Consider the following 20,428-nt stretch of genomic DNA (forward strand, 5'->3'; position numbering starts at 1 on the left):
TGGTGCGTAAAAAGAAAGAAAAGCTACAGCATTCTTGTTTGGAGCATACTGCTACTGCTTCGTAGTTGTCAACAAGGCCACAAGCAATGTTTGGCAGGGCAAACTAGTGCACCTGCAAAGACATGTCATTTAACTGTCATACTTGACTGTTTGTTTTTGGGATATCTTAGACGAACATTAACCCAGGCTCTGAAGGAAACCAGGTAACTAATGTGTAAAACCCTAATCTGTCCAATTCTTGACTATGCTTGTTTTGTGTGAAATTCCTACAAGGTAACAGAGATTAAGAAAATTGAGGCCATCCAAAGGAAACCAGTTCGCTTTATATGTAATAAATATCGCTGTAATTTTTCACCCTCTTCTGCACTCAAAACATCACAGATAACTCGCCAGCAACTAGAATGGTTAAAATTTTTGCAGTGTGTCGTTCATTCAGACTACCGACTCTCAAGCACATCACGAGTGCTGTATATCAACAAGTTATAATCTTAATCGGTCACCTTACTTTGCGCGCACTTATGCGTTTTAATACAGTTTCTTTCCGCGTACCATTGAGCATTGGAATACACTGCCTGGTCCAGTCCGTTCCCTCCCAATAGACAGATTTATGCATGCCATAACTGATTCATATTCTCTTTATTTACTGTTCCTACGCTCCCAATTTGTGTAGTGTTCCCTCTGTTTTCAACTTTTGTGTTTTAGTTTTTGCTACCATGACTCTATCTATGATGTCTTGTAGGAGTCCACTCCTGCGATAGGGGTCGCAATGTGCATAAATAAATAAATAAATAAAACTCACCTCGACTTGCAGGCCTTGAAGTTAAAATTTGTGGCAGTCTTAGTACAGCTACTATACAACAAGGGCTTATGGGGAAGTTGAACCAAATCGGCTTGCTGCAATATTCCACGAAAAGTTGGGATAATGCCATTGAGAGAACCAATGCTCAAATGGCATTCGTCCCCATGGAAGAAGGCATTGATCCTTTGGGAGTTCCGCCCTGTACGTAACCACTTCTTTTCATTCTGCCTTATGGTTTTCAGGATGAGAAAACAATTCAGGCCAAGCTTGAGGCTGTGAAGAGGACTGGCGAACATCTCACGAAGGCACTTGAGAAGAATCTAGAAAAGGAGCGAGCAGTGAGTAAAAGTGCTGCAGTAATTTAGAATTTTGTGGTATGGCAGCCGTTTAGGCTGTTAAAGATGCATTAAAGGGACACTGAGGAGAGCTCTATTAATATTTTTTTTATAGCAAAATCCGATAGTTCGGCATTTCATGGCTTTGTTGCCACTTGGCCGGCAGCGAAAGATGCATTTCTTTCTAATAAATTTGGATTTGAAGTTGAAATAGTTTTTCCCGCCGCTCTGATTCAAACTTGGGATTCTGCTATGACGACACAGAACTAAGTGACGCGAAACATGACATTCACATGACGTAACACAGACTCCGTGATTTCTGGCAGCCAGCAGTGCGGCCCAGCAGCAGCCGAAAAGAAAGCTACCGCCGGCCGCACGTTGAAGGCATCTATCGGCTATTGCGGCCGTCGCTTTGTTTACATTTGCACCGGCGTTTTGCCAGCGTTACAATGGATCCCGTTCTCGAAGTCGTCAACGAAGTTCTCGCAAATAGACGCCTTTAGCATACCGTGTACCTTGTTACCGTTAGCGGAATACCGGGAGCCCCCATACCGCTGAGAGCAAGCGCCGATTGGTCCCCGCGCTGCAGGAGCGCGCGTAGCTATCGGGTACGTGGCGCCATCTGGCGACGTCAAGGAGATTTGCGCATGCATTTGCTGCGCCTCAGTGATTCGTAGCTTCTCGTGTCCTAGTGTTGCTAGAACTATTGGTTCTAGCAACACTGTTTTGTTCTATGACGCCATGAAGCTTGTACTTGCGAGTTTGGCCTGTGGCGGCGATACCTGTATTTTGGTTCTTGCTCTTTTCTACGTTACAAGAGCTTTGTTGTCAGTATGAATGGCATTTATCAGGAGCTGGTATTCTGTCGATGCAAGTCAACTTCAATTTCTCCTCAGTGTCCCTTTAAAGAGGAATCTGAATTCGTCTTTTTACCGCGGGAACTCGATCTACACGTTCCGAGCATTCTTAGAAACTTCGAATTATTGTCCTGCGCAGCCGATTTTCACAATTTAAATCGGATTAAACATCCTGGCTCCCGCCTTTTTTTGAACTCACCGCTGAAGGTAGGAGGAGTCAACTAACGCGTGGAGTGCCTTTCAGGCAGTCTAGTAGCGGCTTCGCTTTTATTTTGTGTTTAGGTTCGAATAAAAAGATCCAGTCAGACTACATAGGCGCAAATTAGGCCCACGGAAATAAAAATATGCGTGGACTCATTGCTTTCGCCGATCACTACATATTATTACGGGCGGTTAGCCCAGCAGCAGACGTCCCGGCTCCTGCCTTTTTTTGAACTCACAGCTGACGGTAGGAGGAGTCAACCTTTCAGCCAGTCCCGTGGCGGCTTGCCGCTCTGCCATTGGTGGAGTGATATTGTTATGCACCGTAACAATATCACTCCGCCGATGGCAGAGCGGCAAGCCGCCACGGGACTGGCTGAAAGGCTGACTGACTCCTCCTACCGTCAGCTGTGAGTTCAAAAAAAGGCAGGAGCCGGGACATTTAATCCGATTTAAATTAGGGAAATCGGTCGCACAGGACAATAATTCAAAGTCTCTAAGAATGGTGTGACAAAACAGCGCTGACGGACGGGACGAAGGAAGAAGAGACAGACACATGCGCGTCCCGTCCGTCAGCGCTGTTTTGTCACACCAACATGAACCAACCAGCCCGACTCAGCCCTCTGCTTGGTTTCTAAGAATGCTCGGAACATGTAGATCGAGTTCCAGCGGTAAAAAGACGAGTTCAGATTCCTCTTTAATGCACCTTCAATGAACTAATGCAGTCATAGTGACCCCTTTGTCACCCCATGACAAGGAAACTGGTGCACTTGTAGGAGGTGACAATGCTGTTCGATTATAGGGTTTCCTGACCCTGTTTTCCTTCTTTTAGGACACAAAAAAAAAAACTCACTCATGATGTTCATTGAGCTTCATTGGCACAGCTCAAAGTACTAGTTCAAAGAGATGCCTAGTTTTCTGATTACGAACTTTACAGGTTGCTAGCCATGTCTTCTTTGTACTTTTTTTTTTAAAGTACAATGAAAGTTGCATCTTTGTAGCAGCATTTATTGTTAAAAATAGTAAAACGTCTACATTTGTGTCTGAACAAATGATGGAAACAATGGGTGGGCAATGGTATTTTACAGGTGAGAGGTGATGGCGAGTGAAATGAACAAGAAATAATGATGTCTTTGAACTGAATAAAATAAAATAAAAAGCAAAAGCAAAGTATTTACAGTTGGAATGAGTAAAGTTGAGCAAGAGGCTACTTAGCCAAAACCGTTTCTGAGTGTGCAGCCTGAAACCTTTGGGGTGATTTTACATGACTTTAGAGGATATGCGGAAAGTAAAAACAGGTAGAAAAATGCTGTGCCGATGGCAATGAATGTCCGAGTAGGTGGGTGGAGGTGCCTTGATTTTTCACAACGGTTGCTTGTTGATGCACTTCAGGAAAACCTCTTTGGCTGATAGGCATTCCAGAACCAGCGCATCACTCCACTGTCTAAGCTCGGCGAGTGTAGAGGACTGTTGCCGACTCCTGGCACAATAAGACTTCTCAAGGAGTTTTCGTGACAAGTAGTGGAGCCAGAGCACATTTGTGTACGGTTTGAAGCTCTTCCAGTCGTTTCTGCAAGTAAAAATCAATTAAACCACTTTAGGAACTGGAGTAGAACGTAGTTAGCACTCTACCATTGCATCACGACATTTCCGAATTTACCTTCTAGAAGGATAGTTGTTTTTCATAGTAGACATTTGTGTATATGAAGTAACTAACCACTAACATGGTGAAAAAGAATGTTTAGTGCCTTCTGTGTAAGGGGACAATGGACACAGCGCGCATGCAGTCTTCCGCACCGGACTTCGCGATGGAAGCGCGCTTTCCTCCTTTCTACCCCTGGGAAGCATCTTCCCTGTCCCCACCCATATCCAAGGGGAGATGACTTTTTGCTGCTAAATGGTCACAAAACGTGTATGCCAGAGTCAAGTGTGAATAAATAGCTCTTGTGTCTGCAAAACGTCTTCCTGGAAGTCAACAGTGGACATAAGAGTACCTAAGAGCAAAACAATGCTCTGTCCAAACAGGTACTAATTCGGTATTTAAGGCATGACTTCGCATTGCTACACCTTTTTCACTGAGTAGTGCAGAATGGACAGTGCATGAACTGTTCAAAAACAGTGGGACCACTGCACTTACTGATTGTGCTGCTTCATGCGCCTGTAGATGTCAAACTGGTAGTCACCAGAGCCGCTGAAAAGCGCCTTATCTTTGGACACATCGGTGAAGATGATTGCACCACCTTAGTTGAGACAGGAGAGAGAAAATTCAGCATAGTGCAGGCAACACTGAAGTCAGCGAGTTATGCACTAGGGGGCAGTCTAAAAGCTGTTCAACAGATCAATTTTGGTTATGATTCCCGCAAGCTATCTTAGTCAGGGCACCGCCATCTTGTGTGCCGCATGTCCTCCTTCCTTGGTGTGAAAAATCATACTCACATGATGCCAAAGGTGATGTGTATATGGGCACAGGTTGCATGTGAATTTGGTGATGCTTTGTTAGAAAATGCACAACTTGCTTCTTGAGGACTAGCTATTAATCCACACTCTTTCTGCCGAGTGCTGCAACTAACTTCAAGAATTCCCATTTCTCTCGAAAATTCAGCTATGAAGTGATTGTTTTTGTTTACAATAAGGCAGGTGCATGAGAAAAACTTTCATGAAACACTGAATGCATAGGGCAACCATGATTCGTTAAAATAAATCCAAATGTTCCAGTGCAGTCGGCCTTAAAAAAAGAACAAGCTCCTTTTGATTTACACTGAGGTTGCCACTAAGCAGCATTGGATCGCTGTACAGGGCAGACATTCAGAATTGCTGGCATGTGGAGGCGCATGTTCCAGACATTCCAGAGGAAAGGTGCAAGGATAAGAGCAATGTCTGCATCACACTTTGTTCTTGCACTCAGCGGAGGCACACTGTGGAATCCATTGCTGAATTACTACATCCACCTCTACTTTGGCCATGAAGGGTAACGGATTGTGTGAGTGCATTCCAGCTTTAATTGTTATTTCCACTGCGTCCAGCAGAGGGCATGGTCAAAAGGACTTTGCCTTAACGTGAGCTGCATGCTCAGAGCCATACTGAACACTGAGCCAGAGAGTACTGTGTGTAGAAAAGTGATTGTTTGGTTTTGTGGGCACTTGCAAAACTGCCCTCCGCATGCCAGCCAAACCGGTACTGTTGATCACTGATGCCGCACAGATATTGGCAGCATATCAATTTTTTCTTTTTTTCTCTCGCAGAAGCTTGAGGCTGCACAGAAGACTTGAAGCACCATGAAAAATGTGAAAGCCATCGTTTTCTGCAACAGTAGAATTCAACTTGGTTGCTAACCGGCATTCAAGCGCACCTTCAAGCATCTGCATCACGTCATTGCTTCTCTTCCTGCTCTGCATTGCCTTAGAAACACTAGAAGTGCCAGCCGAAAAGTATACTTACTCTTGCCTGTCAAAAAGATATTCTTCGATACTGCAATGCACAACATGCGCATACATTTTTTTGCTTGCCTTGCTATGCTGTTTGTCATGTGAGCCGTGCATTTGTGCTATAATACATCAAGTGAACTATGCAAGTGCCAGCCAAAAAGGAAACTTACTCTTGCCTATCAGAAAGATTTTCTTCGATAATGCAATGAACATTGTGCACTTGGGCACAGACACACTTTTTGCTTGCCTTGTTGTACTCTTTGTCATGCGAGCCATGCCGTGTGCCAAAGGTGCATTTGTGCCAATATACACCTAGTGAACTTTTGCACATGCTTGCTGTGGTGCCACGCACTGACCTATATGTGAGCGAGTTTGTAAATAAAAATCAATATTCTGTACATCACACACTTCGCTGTTTCTCTTTCTTCACATGTGCCGCCGCGGTGGCTCAGCGGTTATGGTGCTCGGCTGCTGACCCAAAAGAAGCGGGTTCGATCCCGGCCGCGGCGGCTAGAATTTCTTTGGAGGAGAAATTCTAGAGGCCCGTGTACTGTGCGATGTCAGTGCACGTTAAAGAACCCCAGGTGGTCGAAATTTCCGGAGCCCTCCACTACGGCGTCTCTCATAGCCTTAGTCGCTTTGGGACGTTAAACCCCATAAACCAATCTTTCTTCACATGTGAGACCTGAGCCCGAATACCCACTTTGCACGTGCACACACTTAGCCCTTGCACGGACACATTCTTTTTTTCAAATATGGCATCATAATGGCCATTTAGTATCCGTGCTGTTGTCTGTTCGGCAAACCAAAGAAATACTTTGGACTAGTACCAGGAGGCAACAAGTTTGGAGTCGTCGTGAGCCAGAAATGAGTCTGCTTATGACGAGCCTGGCTCGTCCCAAGTCTACTAGAGGGGTTAAGCAGAGCCCATCAACCAAGACCGCTGATATCAAGAGGACGCTTTGAACCACTGTATTTTTTTGTTCAGGTTATGACATTGGGGCAGTTCCTCAATGTAACAGATTTTGAAGCAAACTAGATGCATTAGGAAAACAATGCAGCAGCTGTTTTTGAGATGCTCTGCATGCTTTTGCAGCACCTCTATGAGCACAAATTCACATTGGAAAGAATACTGAAGTGAAACAATGACCTTTGCAAGGTTTGTTATCTCTTGCTTATTAATTCATCAATAGCATCCAGCTGTCCAGACCATGGGCTCTGGCCTCGCTGTTCACTGTCTCAATGGCTACTGCACTTTGTAGCGACTGCGTAAATGACAGTACATGATGACGGTAACTTCCTAAAAGTTCTACTAATCCTGACCTTGCATGTGCGATGGCACAAGTCTAGATTATCAGTTCCAGGCTGAAGCACTCAGAAGAAACACGTTGGCTATCGTGTTGTGAACCGTCCGATGCGTAGCAGTCATTGTAAAGTCCACTTTATTTACAGCACACTGTCTCTGATGTCATGTCGCCGACATGAGAGACTGTTCTCCATACTACCGTATATACTCGTGCAAGGGCCGCACCCCCAACTTGGCCGCCGGCAATTCGAAAAAAAAAGTGAGCCAAAAACTGTTTCATGCGTGCATAATTTTGGCCGCGTAAAAATCGCTACGACCACGAACGCGTAGTCCCGCGTGCTGTGCTCGGCCTGGAACCCCACACACACAGTCCGTCATCGACGCTAGCTCGCTCGGCGTTCACACCAGAAAGGATTGACAAAACGTTATCCTGTGCAAAAGCAAGGATGGGGTGCAGGTGTGTAGGGTGTGCCTCGCCGTGCAAGAGAACGCGAGTGGCGCATTTTTGGGTGGTGGTGCGCCGCTCCAAGCTGTCACGAGCGCCGCACCTTAGGTGGATCTTAACTTAGGATCAAGTGAAATTTGCCAGTAAAGTAATGCAGTGATGAAGCAACCACTAGCAACCTGTCTTACTGCGGGTGGTAATCGCGCAGATCGCGCGGGCAAAATCCACACCTTTAATGCATTGTGTATTCGAAGGATCGTCATAAAAATGTGTATCGTCGCGTAAAAAATGGATGCATAATCGGGGCTGCGCTGTAGCAGAAATTTTTAGCGGAAAACCGCCGGTTCCATGTAAGGGCCGCACCCCGTGAAAACCACGGAAAAAAAAGTGCAGCCCTTACATGAGTATCTACGGTAGTCTTGTTTTAGTGTTGCCTGTGTGACACTTTCTAACTGCTCCGGTATAGGGTTGGGAAGGCTAGCGACAGTATCTGTAAATTTATTTGCTCAATGTTTCTTTTTCAGCAATGAAATTGTAGGTTTCAGGTTTGGAATGCTTCCCCGAAACACATCAAAAGAAGATACCTGACCACAATGCTGAGTTAGGGAAGTGCACCAACTGAATCTAATTTCTTTGCTCTGCTCCTGTGCTGACTTCATCACCAGTGGCAATGAACAAGAAGCTTGTTTTCTTTTTCTCACAAAAAAGTGTACATGCCCAGGTTTGAAGAATTGGATAAAACAGCGCAACGGAAGACGAGACAAGAGAAGGACAAACACCAGCACTACCCAGGTTGGTGAAGCTATGCTTGAAATGTGAAAATCGCTTCATTCAGATGTCTGCCACATTCATCATGTTGTTGGCAAAACACAAACATAAAAATAAGCATAAACATCTCTAAGCATCTGTTCAATGAGCTAAATTCGGAAGGTACAGCCTTTTTTAATTGTTTGTAAATCGCAAAAACATTTGCTCGCAAGACTTTGTTTCAACACGACTGCAAACTGCTGCAATGATGTGCTAAAGTGGCCACAAGACCATGGGACTTATATTCAGCGAACACAGCTCCACATTTTCTGAACTGGATGATACTCCAAGAGCCGTAATAGGTTTGGACTGAGCCAACACAGACATCATTACATACTAACTTTTTGCATTTGCCTGATATACCATTATATACATGCGTAATGAACCCACTTATTTCAGAGAAGTTAACATCAATTTGGGGGCAGAGTTCATCATGTGGGAAGAAGTTCAAGAGTTTTTTTGGGGAGACAGAGTCGAAATTTCATATCATACATATGCTTGCCCGCTTGTCTGTCCATCCACCAACAAAAGCACATGGTCAGACGCGTTTGTGTCACCAGTGTTTAGCGTCGTTCACTTCAAAAGGTGTTTGCTGTATCATGGTGTGATCCAACGATCTTGTGATGGCCAGAGGCGCCAGCCAATTGAGGCGAGATTAAGCAAGCATGCTGAACACTGGTCGTGAAGGTCAGACACGAGGTTAAAAAAACTTGCACGATGGTTACGAGTGCGCAATGTGAAAGTTTTAGCCGCCATATCGTTTGGGGGCCTGAAGGTCCTACTTCCTTCATAACATTTCAGCACAGAGGATGTTTTACAGCGTCCGTGTTTAAACTGCTACGCTCCTCTTCGATGCTTAAGCACTCGTTGCAATTCTAAACATTTCTAGAGATTAGTGGTAGGCTTCTCTGAAACACCCGATAAGTCCACTGCAAGACAAAGGCCTCTCCCAAAGACCTCCAAGTAATCCTACCCTACGCAGCTGCAGCTACCCTATCTCCTTAATCCTTAATTTCACCTGCCCACGACTCCTTGTCGCTCCTTGCCCCTATTTTTCTTCCCTTGGAATACACTCCTGTTACCCAAATCAACTATCAGTTATCTGCTCTCTGCAACAGATGCCTTGCCCATGCCCATGTCTTCTCCTTGATTTCAGCCAAAATATCATTAACTCCCATTTGCTCCGAACCGACCCTACTCTCTTCTTGTCCCTTAAAATTACCCCATCACTTTTTTTTTCATAGCTCACACAGCTGTCATCAAGAAGCCTTGAGCTATCACCTGAAGATTGCCTCAGAATAACAGTGCCTAATGTTCCTTTATGTTCTTCTTACCTTTGCGCATTCTGGACAGTGTGTAGTCAATCAGTGAGACGAGGACTCCCCTTGTGTCCACCTCAAAGTCTCCTTGAGGCAGATGGCACTGAATGGAAGGTCGCTTGGTGGGCGCCACGAGGATGTTTCCCCAATGGAGGTCACGGTGTTCAAATTCCAGTGCAGTTTCGGCCACAGCCAGGGCACAGGCGACTTGGAGGAAAATGCTTTTCGCCACTGTTGCAGACTTTACCTGCAAGGAGGACGCAGGTAAAGCTGTGTCAGGACAGTGAGCTAGCGGTGTCTAATTAGTCACTACTCTGTGACACTGCAAGCATACTGTGAAGACTCGTGATCCATTGCAGCCCAATTAATCGATAAATGACACTGTTCAGTGCTAACGCCATCTCACAAATTGAGGCAGTGATTGCGTCATCTAGCAAGACACGGTGATATTTATTTTCCCATACTGCAGCCTGATTGAGATGACTCAAAGTAGTACATGAAACAAAAATGGCTGAGGCTTAACTTGGTTAACCCTGGTGAGATGCGAAGCATATCACGGTTTGACTTAAACGTGGAGTTTAGCCTTCGTCGTGGGGGAAGACAACGGCATGGCTACAGCGGAACGCCGACTAACCCCGAGACGTGCGTTGGGTGAGCGCCTGGATTGCCACAGAAGCCGCGTCTGCCTGCCCGGTGGAGCGAGCGTTTCACCTACACCGAGTGTGAACGCGCGTTCGAAATGCGTGGGAATGCCGCTCGAGGACATTCCGGCGTCTGTGCGATGGCATCGTTCTCCCTCTCCCAGCGCGTGACGGCGATCTGTCGTGACGTCATTGTGTCATGTGGTGTGACGTCACCATACCACGTGGTCTGCACGGCGTGCAACCGCAGCGACGGCACAAGTTGGAGCCCCGTCTCTCATCTGTCGTGACGTCATTGTGTCACGTGGTGTGACGTCACCATACCACGTGGTCTGCACGGCGTGCAACCGCAGCGACGGCACGAGTTGGAGCCCCGTCTCTCATCTGTCGTGACGTCATTGTGCCACGTGGTGTGCACGGCGTGTAACCGTCACGAAGGGCTTGGGTTACCTATTGTAATATGCTTCGCATAAAATCTGACCTCATGTTCAGTTAAAACAGTTAGACTGCCATTAAAATTTTGTGGAAAAGTCCGACGTCCCCACGTGGGAGACCTAAGGCCCCGTCGGCGAAAGCCCTGCAGGACTATAAATAAAGTTGTTACCAACCAACCAAAGCCCAATGGGTGTCATTGTCTGTCACTGGCACAACAGCCATTACACCTCTGCTCCTGAGAAACTGAGCTTGAAGAGACTGAACTATACATAGAATAAGCTCACCTTGTAATCTTCCAAGGATATTCCACCATCTGCAAATTCAAACATCAGGAACTTTTGGTCTGCCTTGAAGAAATCTGCAACAATAATTCAAACCACTTTTCTGGAGGCCAAGTGTGGATTACAGGAAGAAATGTTTGCTGTGGTTATGGCAAATAGACTAAAGGGTTACAAAACCTTATGATAACTATTTGGCTGCACCTGTTTTGCAGCACACCAGCGATCTCACAACCAGTGGATGACTTTTTAATGATTGTTTTAAATCAGCAAAACAAAGCCTGTTTGTAAAACTGACTTACTCAGTGGGGGCTCAATGTGACTAACCACATTGCATGCACTTATGCAGCTCATATGGTGCGATTGCTGGCATCTTGAGATGCATGGTTAGACCTGCCTTATAATAATTACAGTATCTTCATATTCCCATCAAGTGAAATACTGAATGAAACCATATTTCAAGGAAATTTTCCACCTTGATGCATTTTATTCCTCCACACTGCCACTCGCCATAAGTAGTCAGCATGTTGTGCAAACCTATCCTAAGATCGAAATTTCCGGAGCTCTCCACTACGGCGTCTCTCATAGCCTTAGTCGCTTTGGGACGTTAAACCCCATAAACCAAACCAAACGAAGCCTAAGATCACAAACAACATAACCTACTAAAGGAACACAACTGGTTTTGCATAATTAACTACAGCAGTGGACTACTTTATGTACAGAGCGCTGGGTTCGCACTCCACCTGTTCATATCATCATTTTTACATTCCCATGTCACATGCCCATACTTTTGTACTCATAGTAGCAAAGTTGATACCGCAAGCAAGTAGGCAGCATGACAAATGTGGCAACTGCTACAGCCAAGGAAAACAAGTGAAAAAATAAAATATTTGTCATGCAAATTAGGTCGCTCCAGAGAAATGGAAAGCATGCAAAGAATGTAGCCAGAAGAGCAATTAACTTGCTGTACATACTGAAAGGAGTAACTACATTAGTGTTTCTAGATACGTTACCTGGCCTTTCATTTTCACTCTCCCTTTTGGCGTCGTACACATCCCACTGCTTCAGCAGTGCTCGGTGATAGCGGTCTTGAATGTAGTACAACCTGAGAAAGGTAGCACACAAATGTCAGAGGGGTGCTTCTCTAAAGCCATGCACAGGGTCAGCTAGAAATGCATTCTGCCTCCCCCATGGTCCTTTGTATTTTTTCAACGGGCCCCTTCACCAATAAATAGAAATGCATATACTGGACCAAGAGACAATCTGCAGTGATTTTTTCACTCCAAAAATTGAGAAAAGAAATAAATATGTACATTAATGAAATGTTTAGTTATGGTAGTAGTAATCACTAGCATTTTTTTTTTCAACTGCCGCTTGTTATTTTCATTAAACAATAAAAGCGGCTGTATTCCTATTTCAATGGGAGAGCTTAACAAGTCCCATAAGCATTAACTAAAGCTACACAGTGCCTCGTAACAGCTCAGCATAAATGCCAGTACCTTTTAACCTCAATGAAATTTGGGCAGCTGGTGTGGCTTTTCTGTTGGCAAAGTGCACTCAGTTCCCTGTAGAGAAAGGAAAAAAAACAGTGACCGTTTCATCACATGCGGAAGAGAAAGCCTTTCAAACATCAGATATGATCCCACTTCACTAACACGCTTTTGTTACAATTATTACATCCTGGATTCATGCAAAGGTATCGAATGCTCTCATTAGGTACAGTTGTAAGCCTAAACCATAACAGGCGCAATAGTAAAATCTATGACATCAGTGCTATCAGTAAAGCCTGAATGACCCCTTTGCAAATTTATACACTACATAACTGATGATGTGGGAGCAAAAAGTGACACAAGTTAGCATGTGGGAGCAAAAAGTGACACAAGTTAGCATTTCTCACAAACGACTCACTTACAGGCACATAAATGAACTAATTTATGTGTCAAGCATTTTGTACACAAACGTCACATGTATAAAAATAAAGTGATGCGGTACAGTGCTCACAACATTGTTTATTCGCTTTAGCAGGAGTCCTTTCATGCTTTTACCTCCTTGCTGCAACATATCTCGAGCTATTTAATGCGTGCGTTACTACACGCACTGAGAGCAAGATGCAGCAGCCATGTTGACCATCATCCATTAAACTAAGGTAACTAAGGTAAACCTTGCAGAAAGCCACAATGCGGTGTAAGGGTACGTACTGGCATATGATGGCTTCTGGTAGAATCTCCGCAACTGTCTTTTGCTCCTCGCCATTCACTGGGAAGGAGCCCTCAATGGGCACAATCTTGACTGCAGATGCCTTCGATCTCCACTTGATTCTAAACACTTCTCCAAACGCGCCCTCTCCTATTTTCTTGCACAACCTCAGAGCTCTGAAAGAAGTATTTAGCTTAAACTTCTTGTGGTGCGTCAAGTTCCAGTGCCATGCAGGTTATGCGCAGTGAGGTAAAACCTGCAACACTTCGTGGAAACAAAGCAACTCAACTCACTCAGGACCGAGAGCTTGCTCAAAAGTCAGTGGTCCATTCTGATTGCACATTTCCAGCAGGGTCTGGCTGGCATCCAGTAGCACTGGTGAGGGAACCACACTCTTTCGAGCCATGGTAAGTCTCACCTGGAACAGAGATGATTTGTAAGTTTGCCAATTTTTAACTACATTGTATTGTGTTGGCCAGGTGAATGAATACTTACACTTCCACAGGAGTCAGGTCTATGAAACAGCAGCAGTAAAAACAAAAGGATTTGAAAACCTTATCACTACACTTTGATTTCCTTTGAATTACTGTTAATAGCAGTTTCAACAACTGCCTTTAATTCTCAGTGCATAGGTTATGCCCTAAATCACTGACCTTTCGTCTCATGCAGTCGGTCCAGTTGCCGCTTTTGCAAGGCTCTTCATCTTGAACTACTTCGTGCTCAGGAGAAGTCGTACATTGTTTCGGGTTGCAGTTTGACCGCTGACTATTTTTATGCTGTGGTTTACTCTTGTTGACAACAGATGGAGGAGGTAGCATAAGTTGGTGGTGGTGGTCGCACTTCTCAAGAACAACCTTAAACTCCTTGAGTAGCCCAGACTCTTCAGCAGCTCGGTCAGATATGCTGTCAGGTGTGCAATCACGTGCCACATGTGCTGCCATACCTGATTCTAGCAAGTTTCCAAAGTGGCTGCGGTGCTTGAAAGAGGTGCCTGCACCATATGTGGTCAAGTGCAATGCCTGTTCTACAGTGCTCGCAATCTCTTTAGTCTGAGTAGCAGCTGATAATGACCCCAAATTATACTTGTCCATACTGCTATGCTGTGCTTTTAGTTTTTCGCTCAGGTTTAAGCTAGCAGCTGTGGTCTTGAGCTCGACTTGGGACTGCGACAACTTCGCTTCAGTGCAGCATGCAGCTGGGGAAATCATTTGGCTTAGCTCCACAACCAAATGCTCGGGACTAAAAGTGTTGGTCGAAGTAATCTTTGGCGTTTTGCCTGCCAAGTGTTCTGCAAAATGAAGCTCAAACTGCTTGTTGCAGCTTTTGGGAGTGGCCTTGACACACTTGTCTGCGACAGTGCCAGAACTAAAATACGGCTTGGCGAAAGTGGTTGAGGAGTTATACTGTACATTGCATCCTTCTGTCTTGGTGTAAGGCATGCGCTGCACTTCACCTTTTGGAGGATTACTGCAAAGGTTCATGCTATCTTGCATGTCGATTCTTGTGCCTTCATTTCTCAGATCTGTGAGAACAATGCGTGCTTCTTTAAGGTGGAACTTTTTCTGCAGTGCACGGTCTTTTGAAAACATGAGTGCATGTTTAACGTCACTCTGAGCAAACACTGGAGGTTCATACTGTGGACATTCCGGCATATTTGCCACTTTCGTAATGTCAACAAGCTGAACATGCAGTTCCTTCTGGAAGATGGGTTGTTGGGCAGTGCCTTCAGATGCCAGACATGGTGACTGTTTCAAGCATTGCTTCTTCTGCACTCTTTGACTCTTGTTCTTTCCAGTTTTGCATAGCTCTACCTTGCCTTGCAAGTCTGAACTGTCACCCTTCTTGGAAAACACACTCAAAGGTGTGTTTTGTGCGTTTGGCACTTCTGCCAAAATGTCTGTCAGTAACACACGCAGATCTTTCATTTCAGCTTTTGCTTGCACAGGTGCAGATGACTCCGCAGTACTTTCACAGTGCGTTGGAGGTACAGCTGTGCATGCCACTTCAGTGCTGAGGCAACTACCCAAAGGGCTCCTTCTTTCACACCTCTGATTTCTGGTTACAAGGACAGGAGTCCCAGCATTATTCTCAGACAAGTTATTGCAGTTATTATGCGGAATAACCTGAAACTGCAAAGCACCAGACAGTTTTCGCCTGAGACCGTTCTTTGTTCTATCTGCTATACTTTCTTGAGCTTTTTTTCGCATGAATGAGTCGGGCGCAAGCACAGAGCCACTGATATCAAGTGATGCTGCATTGTGTGGAGTTTGTACTGCACAACCGAGAAACCATTCCTTCCTTGCTTTTGCTACTTTTGCATGGCCATGAGACACTGGTGTGCTAGCCAGCAACGGTGACCAGTTTTTCAATGCTTTGGTATCCCGTGTCGAGTTTAAGATTTCTTGCCTTTCAAAACTCAACCTTACTCTTTTTTTATTCTCCTGACCTTCAAGCCCGCATCCCTTCCTACTTCTTTTCTTTCGTGTGGTGACCCAGTTTGTTCGATTCCCTGAGATGAGGAACGAGGAAGCCAGGCTGTCAGCTGTGCAGTGCTGTTCACGTCTACGTCCATTGTTCTCCCTAAGCACAATTGGGCTGATAGTACTACACCCCAAGTGCGATACCACCTTAGACATTTCTACGCTGTTTCCAGGTGGGAAATTAGGGGTGCTCATCAGTGTGCTACTGATGCCACTCAGGCTTGACAAGTTGAGGCTGTCTGTGCCCCCTATGCTGCTGCATTCCAGATTATCTCCTAGCATCTTGCCCCTTGGCTGTGCTGAACCTTCAATACCGCTTGCCCTCCTGCTACCAAGTGGGGGACATTTAGCAGGTGCAGTGTTGTCTGATGTGCATGAGTCAGTTTTCTGGGGATGACGTCTTAATATCTCGCATGATGATCCGCCAGAAGACCCATTTTCCAGCTCAGAGGAGTTCCACTGTTGAGCATTGCATTTCCTCTGAGAAGTTGGTGGTGGCTGCCTTGTCTGCTGCTTCTTGCTCTTCAATGACAACTTTGTTGGTGGTCTTTTGACACCCTGCCGCCTTTTCCCAGCATTCTTGTCTGCCTGGCTGTGCGCCATGCCGCACCGTTGTGTTGCCTGCTGCAGAAGTATAGGATAAGACAAACAACGTGCATTAGTGTGTGTTTTTGTTTGTTTCAAGCGGGGAATATGCACGCACGCACACACGCGCACGCACACACACCCACACACAGAGAAAGAACTTGCTACTTAGATGCATGGTGCTAACACGCATTCAAAGCAAACAACAGGGACTACCCACACAGCCAAGACAATAGTTTAAAGCCAAGGAGGAATAGCTATCACACTTTTTGTCTTACTTCAGGGCAGAGAAGTGACAGCAGTGGTTATTCTTCAAGTCAGCTCTACATGTACACCCTTTAATGTGCCCACCTATATCATTATGACCACAGACAGCATGCCTCTCATTCAGTCAGGTCAAAGATATCTGGGTTCTTCTTAGGGAAAAGCATCAGCAAATAAGAAATAAGAAAGAACGGTATATAAAAATGCAAACTGCATGTGTGTCACTTACGTGAGAAAAAAAAAGAAGACTATAAAATTGGATTGTTCTGCTCTTAATGACAATAAAGATGAATATCTTCAAAAAGACCTTACTTAACTAATTTAATCCATTTTCAACACAGAATATAATTTTAACATTCCTAACCATTCCTAACATTGGCTAACCATATATGGAACCAATTGACATTGCACTTGATGGCATTGTATGGTTTATCAGTAATCTTCATCAGTAGGGCCCGGAAATTTAGGCATTTGCCTAAACATGCCTATAAATGCCTAAACAGGGGATTTTTGCACTTGCCTGCCTTTTTGTCATTTTCTAGGAAATACTACCTATTTAACCGCATTTTTTGCCTATAAATGCCTAAATCCGGTACTTTGGTACTTGGTGATTGGTGAATTGGTTTTTGGGGAAAGGAAATGGCGCAATATCTGTCTCATATATATCGTCGAACACCTGAACCGCGCCGTAAGGTAGGTGCCGTTTTTCAATTTTGAGACATCTGTCTATTTATGGTGGAAGGCACGCGCCAATGCCCGCACAAAAGGCGCGGGTCCCGCCGAACATTTTTCTCGAATTGCAACTTGAACGCAGTGTAACGAAGTGTTTATCTCGAAGTGTAGCAAGAGACGAGTTTGGAAAGAGACCTGACATACATTAGTGCAAACTTCTCAAAATTGACGGAAAGGATGACAAAGTTGGAAAAGGCTGGACTCTCAATAGATGAATCGTTGAAGGTAGTGGCAGAAGTACCAGCAGCACTTCGAGGACTGGAAGGGAAGGGTGCTATTGCTTCTATGAAGATGCAACAATTGGTAGAAAAAAATATGCTTAGAAACAATTTCCCAAATCAGAGACTTTCTAGGCGGAGATGATACGGCCACATCACCTGAACTCTCATGTTTTAGGTTCGTGCCACTAACTTCTTGTGATGTCAAAAGAAGCCTTTTAAAGTACAAAGCTATGCTTAGCGAAAACCGAAGGAGCTCCAAGTTCAAAAACCTGAGAATGCGCTTTATTGCTTCAGTTGAGGACTGCGTACGCTCCATGCTTGACTTACAAATCTTGTACAAATAAAGAGTACAAATAAAGAGTATTATTCAAAGTGCCTATTTTTGCTTTATAGAGCCTATTTCAATATTTTTTAGAGCCTAGATGCCTGCCTATTTTGGGGTTCTTTAGTGCCTAAATTTCCGGGCCCTATTCATCAGTAACAGCACACCTTTCTTCTGCGGAGGTTGTGATTTCCCTGCCGGCGCTTGCAACGAACTTGACTGGCAAGGTGCCCGGGAGCAGAGCCAGACTTCTCGCCATGATCACTTCCTGACTGCCCAGTGCTGCTATCGAACACGTTGCTTTCATGTCTGTACTTCGCCTGCAAGGTGTAAGAGGAGTGACTGCGTAAGCGACCACAAAGACGATAAGTGCATTGAAGAGAAAGAGAGCGACACCTCTGAACTCGGAACGCGCTATCATTAAATACAAAACTGTGCACAGTTTCTGCACCATTAAAAATGACGGACGATTTAGCTTGGTTAGGCTAGATGCGAATTAGGTACACTAGCACTTTTGTTTTCACAGCAGTTGCAGTGTTTCGGAGCTTGAGCTCTGCATTAGAGGGGCTCTGCATTAGAGGGGCTCTGCGTTAGAGGGGCTCTGCGTTAGAGGGGCTCTGCGTTAGAGGGGCTCTGCGTTAGAGGGGCTCTGCGTTAGAGGGGCTCTGCGTTAGAGGGGCTCTGCGTTAGAGGGGCTCTGCGTTAGAGGGGCTCTGCGTTAGAGGGGCTCTGCGTTAGAGGGGCTCTGCGTTAGAGGGGCTCTGCGTTAGAGGGGCTCTGCGTTAGAGGGGCTCTGCGTTAGAGGGGCTCTGCGTTAGAGGGGCTCTGCGTTAGAGGGGCTCTGCGTTAGAGGGGCTCTGCGTTAGAGGGGCTCTGCATTAGAGGGGCTCTGAAGCACCTTCCGGGGAGAGCACATCAACTCGCTCAAATTGTGCATTGTGTGTCGTGAACACTTGAGCCAAATAATACACTTCTAAATGCAGCAGAGAACCCACGGCTCAGCGGCGAATATAACCACAGCAGCATCCATTACACATTAAGAGAAGCGCTATCAGAAGACAGGCAGGTTATCTGCCAACTCCTGGGGCCAAAAGGCTTTTTAATTAGTTTTTATTTAGAGAACAGTCTGAAAACCCGTTGCACGCTCAATTACTTTTTGCACCATGACAATCAACAACCTAAAACGCCATAACAATTACTACTTCTGTCTACAAAGCTACAAAATCGCATGCATCCGGCCCCATGCTTACCAGAGCGCTCGATGGACGCAGTAGGGTCGACGTCGGTTTGCTGCTGATTAGGATAAAGATGTCACACAAATTAGGCACCGAATGAAATAAAGTAGTGTCATTTCTGTCTAGATCCGCGCTTCACGGATTTAAATCCTTACCACAGGCTGTCAAATAGGATCTCAGAGCGATTTTGTTGCGGCGACCGAAGCAAGACCACCTCGGGACTCCACACACGTTTGCCATTGGAAACTTCAAGAAAGCTCTTTTTGTATTTCCTGCCGTATGTCTTCAGCAACATCATTACTCGAAATTTTAACGTGCAGCCGAGCACTTCATCGCTTCTAAACTGCTACAGCTACCACACATCACCGGCAGAGCTACAAATGACAACGTCTTGAACAAAAATTCAAGGCACCAAAATTCAAACGCTAGCGCTGGAGAGCAGGATTGGATCGTGTCGCTTCGTGTTGGATCCCACTACTTTGTTTTTTGCTTTTATTGTCTTATCACTAGTATTCTTTATAACAAAAAATGTTGCCACTTAAAAAAATAACCTTAAAAACATTATTTCAGTCTAGGCATTTACTAGCTTAAAATTGTCTTTAGGGCTCTACCAGAAAGACCGCAGCGATCACAGTAGCGCTGCAGTCAAGCCAAAACACGCGGGAGTTTAAACCACGGTGTTCGAAATATTTCAACACCGTGGTTTAAACAAAGCAATCGGTTGCGTTTGTACTGGTTTTAATGTACGTAAATATTAATTGGTTATTGAGGAAAGGAAATGGCGCAGTATCTCTCTCACATCTCGGTGGTCACCTGAACCGAGCCGTAATGGAAGGGAGGAAGGTGGGAGTGAAAGAGAAAAGAGAGAAGCCGTAGTGGAAGTCTCCGGAATAGTTCGGAATAATTTCGGCTACCGGCGGAGTTGATACAGCTCCCTTCTCCCGAGCGGTGGGAGGTTGTGCTGGTCAGCTAGGACCCCAAGGTTCAAGTACGGGCGATCGAGCGGGCCAATGAGGTCGCCGCCAGCCATGGGCTAGCGGCCTCCTGCAACCTGCTCTCGACGCAATAAATGTTTTCCAATCCAAAAATCGACCACCTGTGGGTCTTTAACGTAACGGGAAATAGAACGGAGAGCAAATTAAAAAAAATAGCAAGTAGTTGCCCACAGTGCTGTGGATGCGATCACGTTCGGAAATTTCGTTCATTGCTGAAGCTGCCAAAACTGTTTCATTGCGTCAAAGCGCCTAAACGAGCATATGTAGTAATGTCGCTTTGGTTGCAACTGCATATCATATGGGTTAACGATGATGGTTCTTTGGACAAATGGTATTGCACCTTCCCTTGAGTAGAGACCCAAGTAACCGAGAACAGTTCAACCGTGTACAAAAACAGATCGGTACCGTTGTGCTCTATGCATTTGTTACCAGACAACATGCTACGACGTGCGATCATTACATTATCTTAAATGTGTCAAACAGGTCCAGGCAAATGGCTAAAGGTGCTTCTTCATGCCGTGGTGCACTTTAGAAAGTCAGTGTGACTGAT

The 20,428-nt window shown here is 45.2% G+C and overlaps 2 protein-coding genes across 5 annotated transcripts in view; one reads left to right on the top strand and one right to left on the bottom strand.

Annotated features, from left to right (window-relative positions):
- LOC149342950 (uncharacterized) overlaps positions 1 to 6,020 on the top strand; it is an 18,257-nt gene extending 12,237 nt beyond the window's left edge. For both annotated transcript variants that reach the window (XM_089545505.1, XM_089545504.1), the window contains exons 8-9: positions 1,042 to 1,137; positions 5,435 to 6,020. In XM_089545505.1, coding sequence (XP_089401631.1) covers positions 1,042 to 1,137; positions 5,435 to 5,461 — 123 coding nt within the window. In that variant the 3' untranslated portion in view covers positions 5,462 to 6,020. The remainder of the gene's footprint in view (positions 1 to 1,041; positions 1,138 to 5,434) is intronic.
- LOC149342952 (uncharacterized) lies at positions 3,187 to 19,321 on the bottom strand. 3 transcript variants are annotated; one of them, XM_089545494.1, is made up of 12 exons: positions 19,039 to 19,321; positions 18,899 to 18,938; positions 17,816 to 17,968; positions 13,698 to 16,148; positions 13,338 to 13,462; positions 13,047 to 13,220; positions 12,348 to 12,413; positions 11,862 to 11,953; positions 10,855 to 10,928; positions 9,510 to 9,741; positions 4,330 to 4,432; positions 3,187 to 3,762 (listed from the first exon to the last, which is right to left on the bottom strand). In XM_089545494.1, exons 1-12 carry the CDS (start codon positions 19,179 to 19,181, stop codon positions 3,555 to 3,557), a joined length of 3,861 nt encoding a protein of 1,286 aa, XP_089401620.1. In that variant the 5' UTR covers positions 19,182 to 19,321; the 3' UTR covers positions 3,187 to 3,554. The 3 variants fall into 3 exon arrangements, with proteins under 3 accessions (XP_089401620.1, XP_089401621.1, XP_089401619.1); XM_089545495.1 differs by having other exon boundaries at positions 13,698 to 16,145; positions 18,899 to 18,941; XM_089545493.1 differs by having other exon boundaries at positions 18,899 to 18,941.
- Between the last annotated feature and the right edge of the window lie 1,107 nt (positions 19,322 to 20,428).

Source organism: Amblyomma mixtum, chromosome 5 (genome assembly GCF_055824585.1).
Source record: "Amblyomma mixtum isolate Tamu chromosome 5, ASM5582458v1, whole genome shotgun sequence".
NCBI classification, from domain to species: Eukaryota; Metazoa; Arthropoda; class Arachnida; order Ixodida; family Ixodidae; genus Amblyomma; species Amblyomma mixtum.

Coding starts and splice junctions, on each gene's coding strand:
- LOC149342952 (XM_089545493.1), bottom strand. CDS start 19,181: ATGATGTTGCTGAAGACATACGGCAGGAAATACAAAAAGAGCTTTCTT. Junction 10,929..11,861: donor GAGTGAAAATGAAAGGCCAG/GTAACGTATCTA, acceptor TTATTGTTGCAG/ATTTCTTCAAGGCAGACCAA. Junction 4,433..9,509: donor ACTGTCCAGAATGCGCAAAG/GTAAGAAGAACA, acceptor GTCTCAACTAAG/GTGGTGCAATCATCTTCACC.